This window comes from Ictalurus punctatus, chromosome 10 (genome assembly GCF_001660625.3).
Source record: "Ictalurus punctatus breed USDA103 chromosome 10, Coco_2.0, whole genome shotgun sequence".
Classification (NCBI taxonomy): Eukaryota; Metazoa; Chordata; class Actinopteri; order Siluriformes; family Ictaluridae; genus Ictalurus; species Ictalurus punctatus.
Window position 1 is genome coordinate 5136592 of NC_030425.2, and position 14665 is coordinate 5151256.

The 14665-nt window shown below is 38.2% G+C and overlaps 1 protein-coding gene across 1 annotated transcript in view; it reads right to left on the reverse strand.

The window, feature by feature from the left end:
• Positions 1 to 2395: 2395 nt before the first annotated feature.
• wdr18 (WD repeat domain 18) overlaps positions 2396 to 14665 on the reverse strand; it is a 71179-nt gene continuing 58909 nt past the window's right edge. The window contains exons 8-10 of the mRNA XM_017477719.3: positions 10683 to 10849; positions 4281 to 4349; positions 2396 to 2847 (exon numbers count right to left, since the gene is read on the reverse strand). Coding sequence (XP_017333208.2) covers positions 2719 to 2847; positions 4281 to 4349; positions 10683 to 10849 — 365 coding nt within the window. The 3' untranslated portion in view covers positions 2396 to 2718. The remainder of the gene's footprint in view (positions 2848 to 4280; positions 4350 to 10682; positions 10850 to 14665) is intronic.

Here is a 14665-nt window from a genome sequence, read left to right on the forward strand (position 1 = left end):
CTATAAGACGTTTCGGTCACGCTCTGACCCAGTTGTCTAACCATCACAATTTGGCCCTTGTCCGAGTCGCTCAGATCTTTACTCTTGCCCATTTTTCCTGCTTCCAACACGTCAACTTCGAGAATGGACTGTTCACCTGCCGCTCATTCCTCGACAGGTGCCACTGTAATGAGATAATCAATGTTATTCAGAGTAACGAGATAATATGAGACTTCTTTTTTCCCCCCTATTTAGAGCAATCTGATAATAACTTGACTTTTCCTGTATAGTAAAGTACGTTTTGTGATGTTTATATTTCATGGATTTGACTGGTCAGATCACTGCCTGTGTTTTGCAGAATGAAAATCAGATAGCAGCGTACGTGTGGCAGACGTACACTGATGATTTCACCAGACCTGAAGTTAACCCGCTCTGGGTTTTAGTTGTTCTGATCACCGTGCTAAGTTGAAATGGCGAGAGTACGGGTCGCACCAATTCTTGGTAAATGGTCTGCACCGAGCTTCACACTGGTTCGCATTCACACACACACACACACCGACGGTAGCAGAGCTGCCATGCAAGGCGCTAACTTGCCATCGGGAGCGACTTGGGGTTCGGTGTCTCGCCCAAGGACGCTTCGGTATGTGGAGTCACGTGGGCCGGGAACCGAACCGCCGACCCTACGATTAGTGGACGACCCGCTCTACCACCTGATCCACAGCCGCCCAATAATTCAGGAGAAAACCCACTTAAAAATGATTTTTTTTACAATAGATCAAATAAAATACTTCAGCTTTCAAAAACAACATTGATTTATTGGACATGAAGGATAAACCCTTTAGTCTGCTAGTCAGGTAGCAAGTTAGGCAGTGAGCCAGCCAATACCGCTCGATACATACTTCCCAGAAAGTAAACACTGTTCTTACTAACAAGTGCACGTGCATCGATATGAAGAACGCGCTCTGGATTAGACCCTCATCCCTTGTCACATGTGATGTTACGAGTTCTGAGGGGAAGTCATGCTGGAATTGGGTTGTTTACACTCCGCTTCTCACGGCAGGTCATTAAAGATGTGTGTTTGTACATAACGAGACTAGCAACCTACAACGAATAGCAGAACTGCTTAAATTTATTATATATCTATATATATATATATATTTAAAAAATCCCTTATTTATTGAGTCTAACATGAAGCGTTTGTTTCCTGTGTTTCACGTCTCTGCTTTTCTCATATAAAAGCATTTATTTCTGGTCATTTTCTGACCAAGGACAGAAACAGCATTGCTTTTTAAGCTGCGCCGCAGCTGGTCACGCTTCAGCAATCAGCGGGACGCGAGAGCCGTCGTGCTCATCTGTAATCAAGATTCGCATTGTTAGTTTAATTTCGGCAGATCATCACAACACCAGCGCACTTCCTGCCTTCGAAACTATTATTAGAATATCCGGCTAGAAGAGTGACCAATTATAAAATAAAAAAAAAAACAACAAAAAAAAAACACAAAGCAAGACAAACGCTACAGCCCGAGAAGGGTTTTCGTCTATTTATTTAATTTTTTTTTCCCTTCCCTGCATTTCCCATTTCCACACAATGTCGATCCGCAATAAACTCCTGCCGCCTAAACGCATAGGATCGCACCGAAGGCAATGCACACGAAAGCAATTCCCCGTGCTGCGAACAGGAACAGGTGAAAGAGTGCGATTCAAAAGGAACGCGATGAGCGCGGGCGCTGGTTATCAGCCTTCTTCACATCCTGCTCAAGTCGATGAGATTTGAAATTTCAGATCTACATCACAAAGGCTAAATGAGTTAACTAGATAAAAATCCAACGCTTCATACGTTCGGAACAGCGGCGTTTTCTTTAGCTGAATGAGAAAGTTTTCTTTAAAAAAAAAAAAATATATATATATATATATATAAAGCTGGTTGAGATTGACTTTGAGGTCTTTTTATTGATTCAGGAGAAACTAGAAAATGGAAGAAATATGCTTGCGTGGGTCACAGAAAGTACAACAAGAAGTATAAGTACAAGAGGAAAGATGAGTTGACATCTCCTGCCAGGGAAAATCCTTCTTTTTATTTTCCCCGGCAAATAAGCTGCAACGCACAGAAAGGTGTTTACAGAACATTAAGCCCGGTGCGGTAAACTTTGAGGTAGCTATCAAAGAGTGGAAACCTATTTGCACTGCTGGATGGGTATGTTTATTTTTCTTCCTAAAAATGAGATGTGAAAACTTGTTCGGTTCGGTTTTCTCCCTGCAGTTTGGGAGAGTTGTATTTTCCCCCCTGAAAGAAGAAGAAAAAGAACAAACCGGTCTTTTTCAGAAAACGCTACGGAGTATGAAGCGATGCGAGGAAATCCGTCCTCGCCGAACACAGGACCCGTAAAATGAGAAAAACGGAGCTCATCCAAAATGATCGCTTTGCATTACTGATGGATTCGATTCCACGTTTTATTGAGTACATCCCGGTCAGTTCTGCATATCTCATAATGTAGAAACAGTATACAAAAACGTGGACAGGATGGATATCCCCCCCCCCCCCAAAAAAAAAGAAAAAAAAAAAGAGAAAAGTTTATCACACGACGTCACACACGTTCGGAGAATTTCAAATACCTCGTAGAAAAAGAAGGAGATAAATCAGTGTGTGACCGAATCCATACAACATTTGACTGCCGTTTTATTCGTGAACGGCCGCTGTTTGAACAATCTCTGGGTAAGATGATGGCACTCGGGGTCTTTCTAATTAGGCTTCGTAAGGAGCTGTGTGGAAAACTCGTACAGATCTTTGTTGATTTTCTTCAGGGTCCGCACCTCTTCTTCCAACTCCGACACGCGTACCTTTGTGTTCTCTCCATCACCGAACACACTCTGAATGTGGAGAGAGAAAAGAAAGAAAAGAAGTCCATTATGCGCCAGATAATGCATAACTACAGCTCTTAATCATTTCCTCATTAGATCTGTTGTTTCTTTCTGCAGCAACCTTTTGAAAAGCAGTCCATCTGATCCGACGTCCGTGCGTGAGGGTGCAGGGAAGCGGGTTCATTTTCCTTCAGACTGCAATCACGACGAGGACATGCGAAAAAGGTCATTCGTGGGTCGAAGGGAAATTGGGCGAGCTGATGCTTACTTGCTGAGCGGTTGAGGAAAATCTCAAACATGGATAGGTTTTAAGAGAACCAAGGACCGGTTCTGCGCTATAAATAAATAAATAAATAAATAAATAAATAAAGGGTGACTTGACTTTCTTGTCAGGGTTTGAAGAATGGCTGGGCTTCCTGATGAGGTCATCAAATCCCATTTAAAAAATAAATAAATAAATAAATAAATAAATCCCTAATCTAGTAGAGCAGATATCGACATTCCTATTGTGGAGAATTCAGCATTGCGGGCAAATGGTGGAGGACAGCAATGCAATTTTCCCACAGATTAAGAAGCATGGCGAAGGGGTGGGGTTTGATGGTGGGGGGGGGAATGGGTGGATGGGTTAGAAAACTCTCGTGCTCTCCATTAATTTATTTATTTCAGCATTTTCTTCAAATAAACACTGTGGGTTTTCGGCTCGCCCGCAGGATTCGGCTTCTGTTTTGAGCGAGCGCGACTAATCCACTTAACTTCACGTTCTTCAGAGCTAAGCACAGACGGGAAGGTCCCATGGTGACAGAATGCCTCTCGCTCCTAAAGGTCAACAGGTTAAGGAGCCACTTGAACTGCTGTGAGAAGGCCTCTTGGGTGAAGAGCTTGAATAAAAAATAACCTCGCGTGAAGGTTATAGGAATAATAGTGTTTAACGTGGCTGGATTCTTCAACCTTGGAGGCTCGGTTATATCACGCTATAATCCTTCCTGTACTCAGCAGGTTGGATTTGGAATAATAAGATCTCAGGGCATTAATATCCGAGTCAGTTCTGTTTAATGTCTGTTTTTTTAAATGCACTTTGATGGTATAAAAAATGCTATTAATTAAGCAAATAGTTCGTGATATATTGTGACCTGTCTGAAGAAGCAGAAGTTCTCACTTTATATATATATATATATATATATATATATATATATATATATATATATATATATATATATATATATATATATATATATATACCGGTAACCGATTATTCAGAGTGATATCGGCCGATACCGATATCACTCTGAATAATCGGTTACCGGTATCGGCCGAGAAATTTAGTATCGGTGCATCTCTAGTTTTAAACCATTTATAAACTGTATCTGCGGCATCGGTCACAATCTCAGTTCACTCGTAGCTGCAGTAAAAGAGGTGCGGAACCGATTGTGATCGTCACCCACCTTGTCTGTAACAGCACACATAAGCGAATGGAGGCGGTCTGCCTTCTCCAGATACGTCTCCTCCGGCTCCTGAAAAATGATTCGAAAGCTTATTAAAATAAATATTAAAATATATCAGTCCTATACAGTGAGATCTAACTATACGGATCCATGACCAAGATAACGCATGTGCTATTATTTACCGAGGATAGGTAATACAGAGGAAAACGAATCGACATCGGGTTTGGGTTATTAAGAGATGCTAATCAACAGTCTCTTAGCCACCATCATGAACCGTGTTTATTTCGTCACTTTATTACAAATGAAAAGCTCTGACGGTACGTGCGCTACTGCTTTCTTTGGTATTTACAGAGCCCTCCAATAATATTGGCACCCTGGGTAAATCTGAGCAAAGGAGGCTGTGAAAAATGGTCTTTATTGTTTGACGTTTGGATCTGTTGTTAAAAACAAACAAACAATTGGTTTACTGAACACTGAGTATTTTTGTCTTTTTTTTTTTTTTTTTTTAAACAAAAAGACCAAAAGGTTAAACAATAAAGACAGTTTTTCACAGCCTTCTTTGCTCATATTTACCCCAAGGGTTTCAATATTAGTGGAGGGCACTGTATATCATTATGTACTGTAGCTTATGACAGCTAAGTGGTAGAATATTTTAAATGTACCTGTAGCACTAAAACACCGACACAAAACCAGCAGGTCTTATTTTGGCTTATAATCATTTCTGTCCATCTTTTCTTTTAGACTACAACTCCTTCCCACACTGATTTGCTGTCGTTTTTCCAGCAAATGGGCTCAGAATATAGACAGTAGAGGTATAAATCACTGTACTGGCCCCCAGGTGGTGGAATAAACTTCCCCTGGCTGCATGAACAGCTGAGTCACTGGCTGTCTCCAAACAAGGAATGAAGACCTACCTCTTCACTAGAAACTTATATATATATTTAAAAAAAACAACCACCACCTCTATTTGTTTCTGTACCAACTCCTGGTACTAACTCCTTTATAACAGGGTTTTAGCTTTCCGAGTATTTAGCTATTTTGATATTCTTAGACTCTGACCTATTTGTACTAATGTGAGAATAATGTGAGTTTTTGATGGAAACTACAAAGCAAAGTTACTCTCGATCAGGCAATCTGCCAAATCCTGCAGATCTAAAAGTTGTTGTTGTTTTTTTTTTTTAAGCAATATATTATGTCTGTAAGAGGAAAAAAAAAAAAAAAAAAAAAAAAAAGGAAGTTCTCGCTCAAATTTTCAGCATTTCACGACATGTGTTTTGGCTTTAAAACATATTTTGTTTTAAAAAAAAAAAATGTAAATTCGCGTTGACGCTCCGTAAGTTTATGCCATTTCGGCATTCTGGTACAAATCTCTCGTGTGGGCGGGGCTTAACGGCGATTTACTCTCATTGGCTAGTGAGATTTGGATCGCCGGCTTGAGTGTCCAGCTGAGGAGGACGATGACAACCACGACACTTCGTGCCGCTCATCTGGAATTGACCTCAGATATTAATTACGAAGGAATATTCTGACTAAGTAAATAAATAACTTCCGCGACAAAGTACAAACACTACGACTACACAGAGAACCGCATCCAGAACGCTCTCCAAAATTCACACCGCTGAAGTCTCTACGTCCAGGTCAGGGACAGCTGTCCGTCCAAATCTCACTAGCCAATGACAGTGAATCGCTGCTAAGCCCCGCCCACACGTGGGATTTGTGCCAGAATGGCGACCGCAAAAACTTGCGGAGCGTAAACGTAAACAATGACTAGCGAAAAGGAGGGTTAACAAACAGCGCTGTTTATTTACAGACCCGAGTTTTCCGTGTCTGTGTTTTTTCCCTTCTTTCTCGGTGTGTATAGTTTAGATTGTTTCTCCAATAGCTACGTTCCATACTTTTGCCACAAATTTAATCCCATTAAATTTTGGTGCATCCCTCATATGCAGTTCAGACCCCAAACACCTATACAGCAAAGACTAAGTGTCTGGTACAAAAAAAAAAACAAAAACAAAGTTGGACCTAGTCCATCCGTCCCCGTTGTGCGACAACGGTACGACAATGACTGCAACCACTGAACTGCCAATAAGGTTATCTTAAACAGGTCTGTCCAACAATCCATCAAGTCTGACTCGGTGTCAGCTTGTATGCAGCAGTATTTACAGCTTCGTCCTATCTGTTTAACAGCGTTGGAGTTAGCGTTTATTAAACGGCATGGTCGATAAAGCACTTATTCTTAATGCAGTAAAGGTTTTATGTACACACCTACACAGGGGTGACACCGCACATCACGGCATCCACTGCAGCTCATCAAAAGCTTTGATTAAATCCGTGGCGTAATAGCCGTACGACCGATAAGACAGTTTGTTACCGTTTCATATTAAAATCGCTCGATACGCTGAGCAAAACAACGTAGCCGATGTTCTCTTAGATTTTTATCTAATGCGTTTTGCATATACAGTGCTGTGAAAGAGTATCTGCCCGATCTCTTGCCTGCTTTTGTGTAGATCTCCTAGTGAGTACTTTTAGATGTTCAAACGAAATAAGAAAGTCCACCTGAGAACGGTCATGAACAGGCTCCAGTTGTGCCAGCATGAGAGAGCGAGCCAGCGAGAAAATGACGGTGACACGGAGCATCATCGACGATCGCCCAAGTAAAAGTGCAGAAGGGCATTTTAAGACTTCTTGGATTCAAGAGGGTGCATGGCTCAGGTATGATCATCTCGCACAGAAAATGCTTCGTGACTTTTGTTCCAAAGCGGGCAGAGAAACATCGGGGAAAGCGGATTTCAAGAAAGAGACCGTGGGAAAACGGGGCCGAAGCCGAAAGCGTAAAAAAAAAAAGCTCGTGACTGAGCGCTCCACAGAAAACACCGGTAGCACAAGCAGTGTCTCGTGCATGTGAGCTACAAGACGAGACCGACTGGAAGGAGCTAAAAATACAATTCAACACCGCCTATATGACTGCAAGTGAAGAGCTTGCCTTTCAGCGAATTTACCTCTCAGATCTTACTAACGAAGAAGAATCGCCGGGACGTGTGCAAGCCGTATGACAGCGACACGGCACGTGCTTCGAGAACGCGTCTAGTTGAGATATTGCTCGTCCTACCAATTTGGGCTGCTCAGTGCGAACGTGGCTTTTCGGCTCAAAACGGGATCGAATCAAAAAGTCATTTTGCAATTCAACCGTGGAAGATTTGATCAGGATCACCGGCTTTCTCGAAAACAGAGGAGGAGGACGAACTACACTCGATGGCCAAGTGGTGCTGACAATTAGGGTCAGTGCCACTGGTTCTGTTTAACAACGTTAAATCATCAAGATTACAACCACAAAAAAAAAGGCTTGAAATATTTCACTTGGTGTAATGAATCTAGAGTAGACGAAAGTTCCACTTTAACTATGGGGGCAGATACATTTTCACACAGGTCCAGTTGGTATTGGATAACTTTTTTTTTTTTGTACCAATAAATAACTATCATTTAAAAAGAGTATTTTGTGTTTACTCAGGTTGCCTACATTTCATCTTGATTTTGTTTTCATTTCTGAAACAACTTAGTATGAGATATACACAGAAACAGAAGAAATCAGGATGGGGCAAATACTTTTACACAGAACTGGATGATGTTTATACCACAGTGCTGACGAATCACAGGTTTATGTTAATGGACTAAGTCGAATGATTTCTACAGTAGTAGCTAATTCAAAGGAAATACTAATAATAAATATATGTAATAAACACACACACACATATACATACGTACATATATATATATATATATATATATATATATATTATTCATTTAATTACTTTTTAATGTTCTGCTACTTAAAGAAAAAAACCACCATGGAACATAACTATGAATGGATTAAAATTTATGTTTGTTAATAAATTTGTTTAAAAAAATAAATAAATAAAAAAAAAAAAATTCAGCTTTGAGTTAAACACTTCAGGACATGCTTTTACATGGAAAAGAATCAACTTCAGGGGATTAACATCGCACGTTTTTGGAAAGAAATGAACTTGTAGGTTATATCCTCTGTGTCCTGAAAGCATGGTTTTGATCCTCACTCCCTCGTAAGGTAATGACCTTCCTGTGTTTATACGTTACCAACATATGTCCTAAACAGCCTAACCTTCCTCCAAATAATATCCAAATAACCAAATGTAGACACCGTTATGCAGGAGAAATTCATTAGAAATCTGCTATAAAATTTCGCTATATAGAAACTTCGCTACATAGAAATTTCGCTATAAAACTTCGCTACATAGAAATTTCGCTATAAAACTTCGCTACATAGAAATTTCGCTATAAAACTTCGCTATATAGAAATTTCGCTATGTCGCTATGTAGAAATTTTGCTGTAAGACTTCGCTATATAGAAATTTCGCTATAAAATTTCGCTATATAGAAACTTCGCTATAAAACTTCACTACATAGAAATTTCACTACAAAATTTCGCTATAAAATTTCACTATATAGAAATTTCGCTATAAAACTGCTATATAGAAATTTTGCTGTAAGACTTCGCTATAAAGAAATTTCGCTATAAAACTTCGCTATATAGAAATCTCGCTATATAGAAATTTCGCTATAAAACTGCTATATAGAAATTTTGCTGTAAGACTTCGCTATAAAGAAATTTCGCTATAAAATTTCGCTACAAAATTTTGCTATATAGAAACTTCGCTATAAAACTTTGCTACATAGAAATTTCACTACAAAATTACGCTATATAGAAATTTCACTACAAAATTACGCTATATAGAAATTTCACTACAAAATTTCGCTACATAGAAATTTCACTACATTTCGCTATAAAACTTCGCTATATAGAAATTTCGCTATAAAACGTCGCTATATAGAAATTTCGCTACATAGAAATTTTGCTATAAAACTTCGCTATGTAGAAATTTCGCTATGTAGAAATTTTGCTGTAAGACTTCGCTATATAGAAATTTCGCTATAAAATTTCGCTATATAGAAACTTTGCTATATAGAAACTTCGCTACATAGAAATTTCACTACAAAATTTCGCTATATAGAAATTTCGCTATAAAAATTCGCTATATAGAAATTTCGCTATGTCGCTATATAGAAATTTTGCTGTAAGACTTCGCTCTAAAGAAATTTCGCTATAAAACTTCGCTATATAGAAATCTCGCTGTAAGACTTCGCTAAATAGAAATTTTGCTATAAAATTTCGCTATATAGAAACTTTGCTATAAAGAAATTTCGCTATAAAACTTCGCTACATAGAAATTTCACTACAACATTTCGCTATATGGAAATTTCGCTATAAAATTTCGCTATATAGAAATTTCGCTGTGAAAATGTAGATTTTTATAGCGATGTGCATTTGCATGTTGTGTGCTGCCTCAGTGAGAGTGAGTTTGGTCGTAGTAGGAATAGTGTTGTTTTTTTTTTTTCTTTCTACCTTTTTTTAAAAAAATAAAACAAAATCATTCACTTTACCACTCAATTGTTTTAGGCTCTATGACACCATACAGGCTTATTTGAAACCTTTTATTGAAAAGGCTTGTTTTGGCAAGATGACGATATTCCCACAGGCTACGGGGATTAGCCTTAAAGTAAACGAGGAGAGCAAACCACAGCGTTGGAGAATGTGGAAGCATGGCACACACGAGAATACCTGCAGGATGGGCTGCAGTGTAAACAGTGAATGTGAAATGGCTGGAAATGTTAAAGAGCAAACAGAAAAAGATGTAAACACACAGCAGGTGGCAGGCAATTTGAACGCTCTGAAAAGCCACATTATTCACGAGCCTATAATTGATTTGGCCGGTGAATGGATTACCGATGGGCCACAAACAGCTGTTTGTTAGCAGTAATGTAACATTTATCATACTCTAGTTAAGACGTGAAAACGGCTGTCGGTGCATCCACGACATCTCCTACGACTAATCGTTACAACGGGTCCCAAACACGGTACGCTCTAAATAATTACCGTGCAACACACTGTTTTAATGACAAATATGGGACCATTTGTCTCCATTTTCAATAATAGGGTTGATTATCTCTCGTATGCGGCATGTTAAGGTCCGGGATATACGACTGCAAGTAAATGTACAGAAAGAAAAAAAAAACGCCAGAACAGACCTGGAAATGAAACTGACGTGTCGTTCAGTGGAATTTGGACCAATCACAGATGGGGAGGTCTCAGAACAAAATACACGGTCAACAGTTCTGTACACATCAGCATACAAACTGGAACCGCCATGTCGGTCTTGCTTAAAAGACCTCATTTTGCACGGAAACAGCTTCCGTATACCCTCAGTAATAACTGTAAATCGTTAATAACTTCCAATCAGTATCAGATTATGAAATATTGTTCATTTGGATTTCTCCGATAAGTCCCATCATGTTTTTCTAACCATACAATACCTGGCAGTTGGCGCCCAGCCGGAGAGACATTCCTCCCGTTCCGGTTCCCTCTGCTTGCTCTGAATTGTTCAGATGGCGGCTGAAGCGAGGTAACGGGATGCCAGGACGACTATCAGGCAGGAACATGTTGCCGGGGGCTGGAATTATAGCAGCATTTGTCACCTGACCTGTTGGCAAAAACATATGACGCATCTCCTCGTTAGGTTCCTGCAGGGCTTCAATAAATTTAAGTGCCATCCTGTAAATTTATATTTCATGCTGTTCCACATCGATAAAGAACCCCAGGATAAAAGATATGTTAAGCACAAAAGCTTTACAATGAATGTCGACGGGAGTAAGCTGCACTTTTCCAGTTTAAATCACAAAAACTGGATCAATTAGCATAAAACGAATAAAAACACAGACACGAATGAAGCAAAAAAAAAAAACAGAGCCAAAGAAAAGTTTCAATGAGAAAGTATGACTGCAGAGAATAAACAACCTAAGACTTGGGAGAAAATTCCCGAAAATCAGACGAGTTGTTCGGGTGTGAAACCTTACACCCAACTTTTAGGATGATAAAATCAGGAAAGTGCATTAACTCAAAGTGATGCCCTTCAAATTTTATGACCGAAACAATTGCTCAAGTGCTTTTCAAGTACTGAAAACCACCCATTTTATTTGCTCATTACTTCCAGTCAAACACACAAGTCTCACATCATCTAAGCTGCCCATCTGTCCAACTAAATAAAGGATCTTTCTCCGTTATTGCCTCTTAGAAAAAAAAAGATCCATAAAATAGACAGCACAATGTACCCTGTTATCTCAGCATCACCTGGGCAGAGTTCGTGGAGATTAAGGTATACAATTCTGAGATTCTGGAACAGGGTTGTCTAAAGGATCCGGGGGATTAGTTGTCTGACATCACGATAGGCACCGAAGTGATTTTCTGCACATCCGAAAGCACCTTAAAAAGCCAAAGATCCACTTCATCTTCAACAGGTTCTTCATAGTCAGAAACTAGAAACTGTCTCTTACTACTACGGCAGATCAAACTAACTTTACATATGTGGATATACAATGTGTGTGTGTGTGTGTGTGTGTGTGTGTGTGTGTGTGTGTGTGTGTGTGTGTGTGTGTGTATATACACACCCCCACGCACACATATCATATATATATATATACACACATACATACACACACAAATTTAAAAAAAAATATATATATATATATATATATATATATATATATATATATATATATATATATATATATATATACACACACACATATATATATATACACACATATATATATATATACATATACACACACACAAATTAAAAAAAAAAAATAAAAAAAAAAAATATATATATATATATATATATATATATATACACATATATGCATACACATATACATATATATATATATATATATATATATATATATACACACACAAATTAAAAAAAAATAAATAATAATAAAAAAAAAAAAAATATATATATATATATACACACACACACAAATTAAAAAAAAAAAAAAAATATATATATATATATATATATATATATATATATATATATATATACATACACACACACACATTATATATATATATATATATATATATATATATATAAAATATACATACACACACACACACACACACACACACACGTATATATGCACACACACCCACACATCATATATGCACAATATTATATATATATATATATATATATATATATATATATATATATATATATATATATATATATATAAAATATACATACACACACACACACACACACACACACGTATATATGCACACACACCCACACATCATATATGCACAATATTATATATATATATATATATATATATATATATATATATATATATATATATATATATATATATATATATATATATATAATTGTATTTTTAACCTAACTCACTATCTGATTGTATGTGTCCTTGTGATTTGAGATTTTGGGCTGTGACAAACACTATTTCCCTCAGGGATCAATAAAGCAATAAAGCACTCTCTCTCTCTCTATCTAAATTATATCACAACAGACTTTTCTGAGATCACCGTTAATCACAAAATCATTACATAACATTTTAATGTCGTTTTATGACGGCTGTGAACTCTGACTGAAAGCTGCTGATTGGATATATTCGATTTTACAGAATATATTTTCCCTCCTTTTCAATATTAAATATTCTTAACACACTTAGTAACTGAGTGCAAACTGTTTTATTTATTTATTTTTAATTCAAAATAAAAAAAAAATAAAAAAATGTAACACTACAGTTTTGCTGCTGGTTTCTTAGCAAACAAACAAACAAACAAACAAACAAATAAATAAATCAGCTACAATGCATATTATGGATCGTGTGCATGTCTTTAAGTATCGTTGTCGCATACTGTATTGCACTCTCCTATGCATTTATTTATTTATTTTTGAAGTTAAATGGGAAACGACACCCTGGAAACCGTGGCCTGGGTTACAGTGGAGAAAAGTCTGGTTGTTGAGACTTGCATCAAAAAACTGAAATGAACCACATGGGAAGCCTCTACAGCAGTTCTTGTACCAGCCATGGTTTGAAAAAGTCAAAGCAGAACATGCAAAACATAAACCACAAATCATAGCAAACCGCACATCAGTGCCCAAGTGGTCTAATTAAAAAAAAAAAAAATTCCCACACAAACAGCACTGTGCAAAACATGTCAACAAGGAGATCTAATTCAGGCAGCCACTAATCTTTTGAAAACAGATTAAAACCCAATGCCACAAGCCTCCAGATATGCCCCTGTTTCTGACGCTACTTTCATTTTTATTTTTATTCAGAATCCAGCCTGAACGTACGAGTGCAGCCTCTGACAGGTTCCCACTAACCAGGACTAACAATACAAGCGAAACACAGACACAGAGTGTTTTCTTATGGACCAATTACCATATACGTATCAGCTCTGGGTCAATGACTACAGGAGAGTATTTGACTGGAGTGCATAATCCAGACGGCAGAAAATATAATTAGCTGTCATCTGCCCTTCCCTATGGCTCTCTATACCACCATTAACAACAGCACAAGGAACGTGTTACAACAAACTACATCATTCCCCGAGATGCAGTCATTTTCGGCAAGAGCCGTCCGCATCAAAGAAATACAAGATCACTCCTGGCTTATGCATGCTACACACACCGCTTAACCGCTTCAATTCAGTTTTATTTGAATAAAAATATTCCTTTAACATTTAAAAGACGTTGTCTCAAAGCGGCTTTACAGAAATAAATAAACACAGGATAGAGGTTTTAAGTGTGGGAATTTATTCATATTGAGCGAGCCGGTGGAGACGGTGGTGGGGAAAAAACTCCCTAAGGTGATATGAGGACGAAACCAGACTCGGAAGGGAACCCGTCCTCATCTGGGTAACAACGGACGGTGCGAAAGTACAAAGCGGTATTACGTAAGAACTGTTACGTTATCACGCTGATGTCAAGCAAGCTTGGGTTTGAGAAAGGTGCTGTATTTAATCGAAACTTCTTACAGAGCGTCACATCCTGCGATCAGCGTTAAATCGTAGACCTACGGTGGTGCTTGAAAGTTTGTGAACCATCTAGATCTTTCTACATTTCTGCATAAATATGACCTAAAACGTTAGCAGGTTTTCACACGGGTCCTAGACGTACGTAACGAGAACCCGACCCCTAAGCAACTAAAGTCATCGGTCACACTGGCTAATGTTAATGTTCACGAGTGCACCATTAGGAGAACACTGAACAACAATGGTGTGCATGGCAGGGTTGCAAGGAGAAAGCCGCCGCTCTCTGAAAAGAACATTTCTGCCTTTCTGTAGTTTGCTACGGATCACAAGGACGAGCCAGAAGGCCGTTGGAAAAATGTTTTATGGATGGGTGAGACCAAGAAAGAACTTTTTTTTTCGGTTTAAATGAGAACCGTGATGTTCGGAGAGAGGAAAAAACACTGCATTC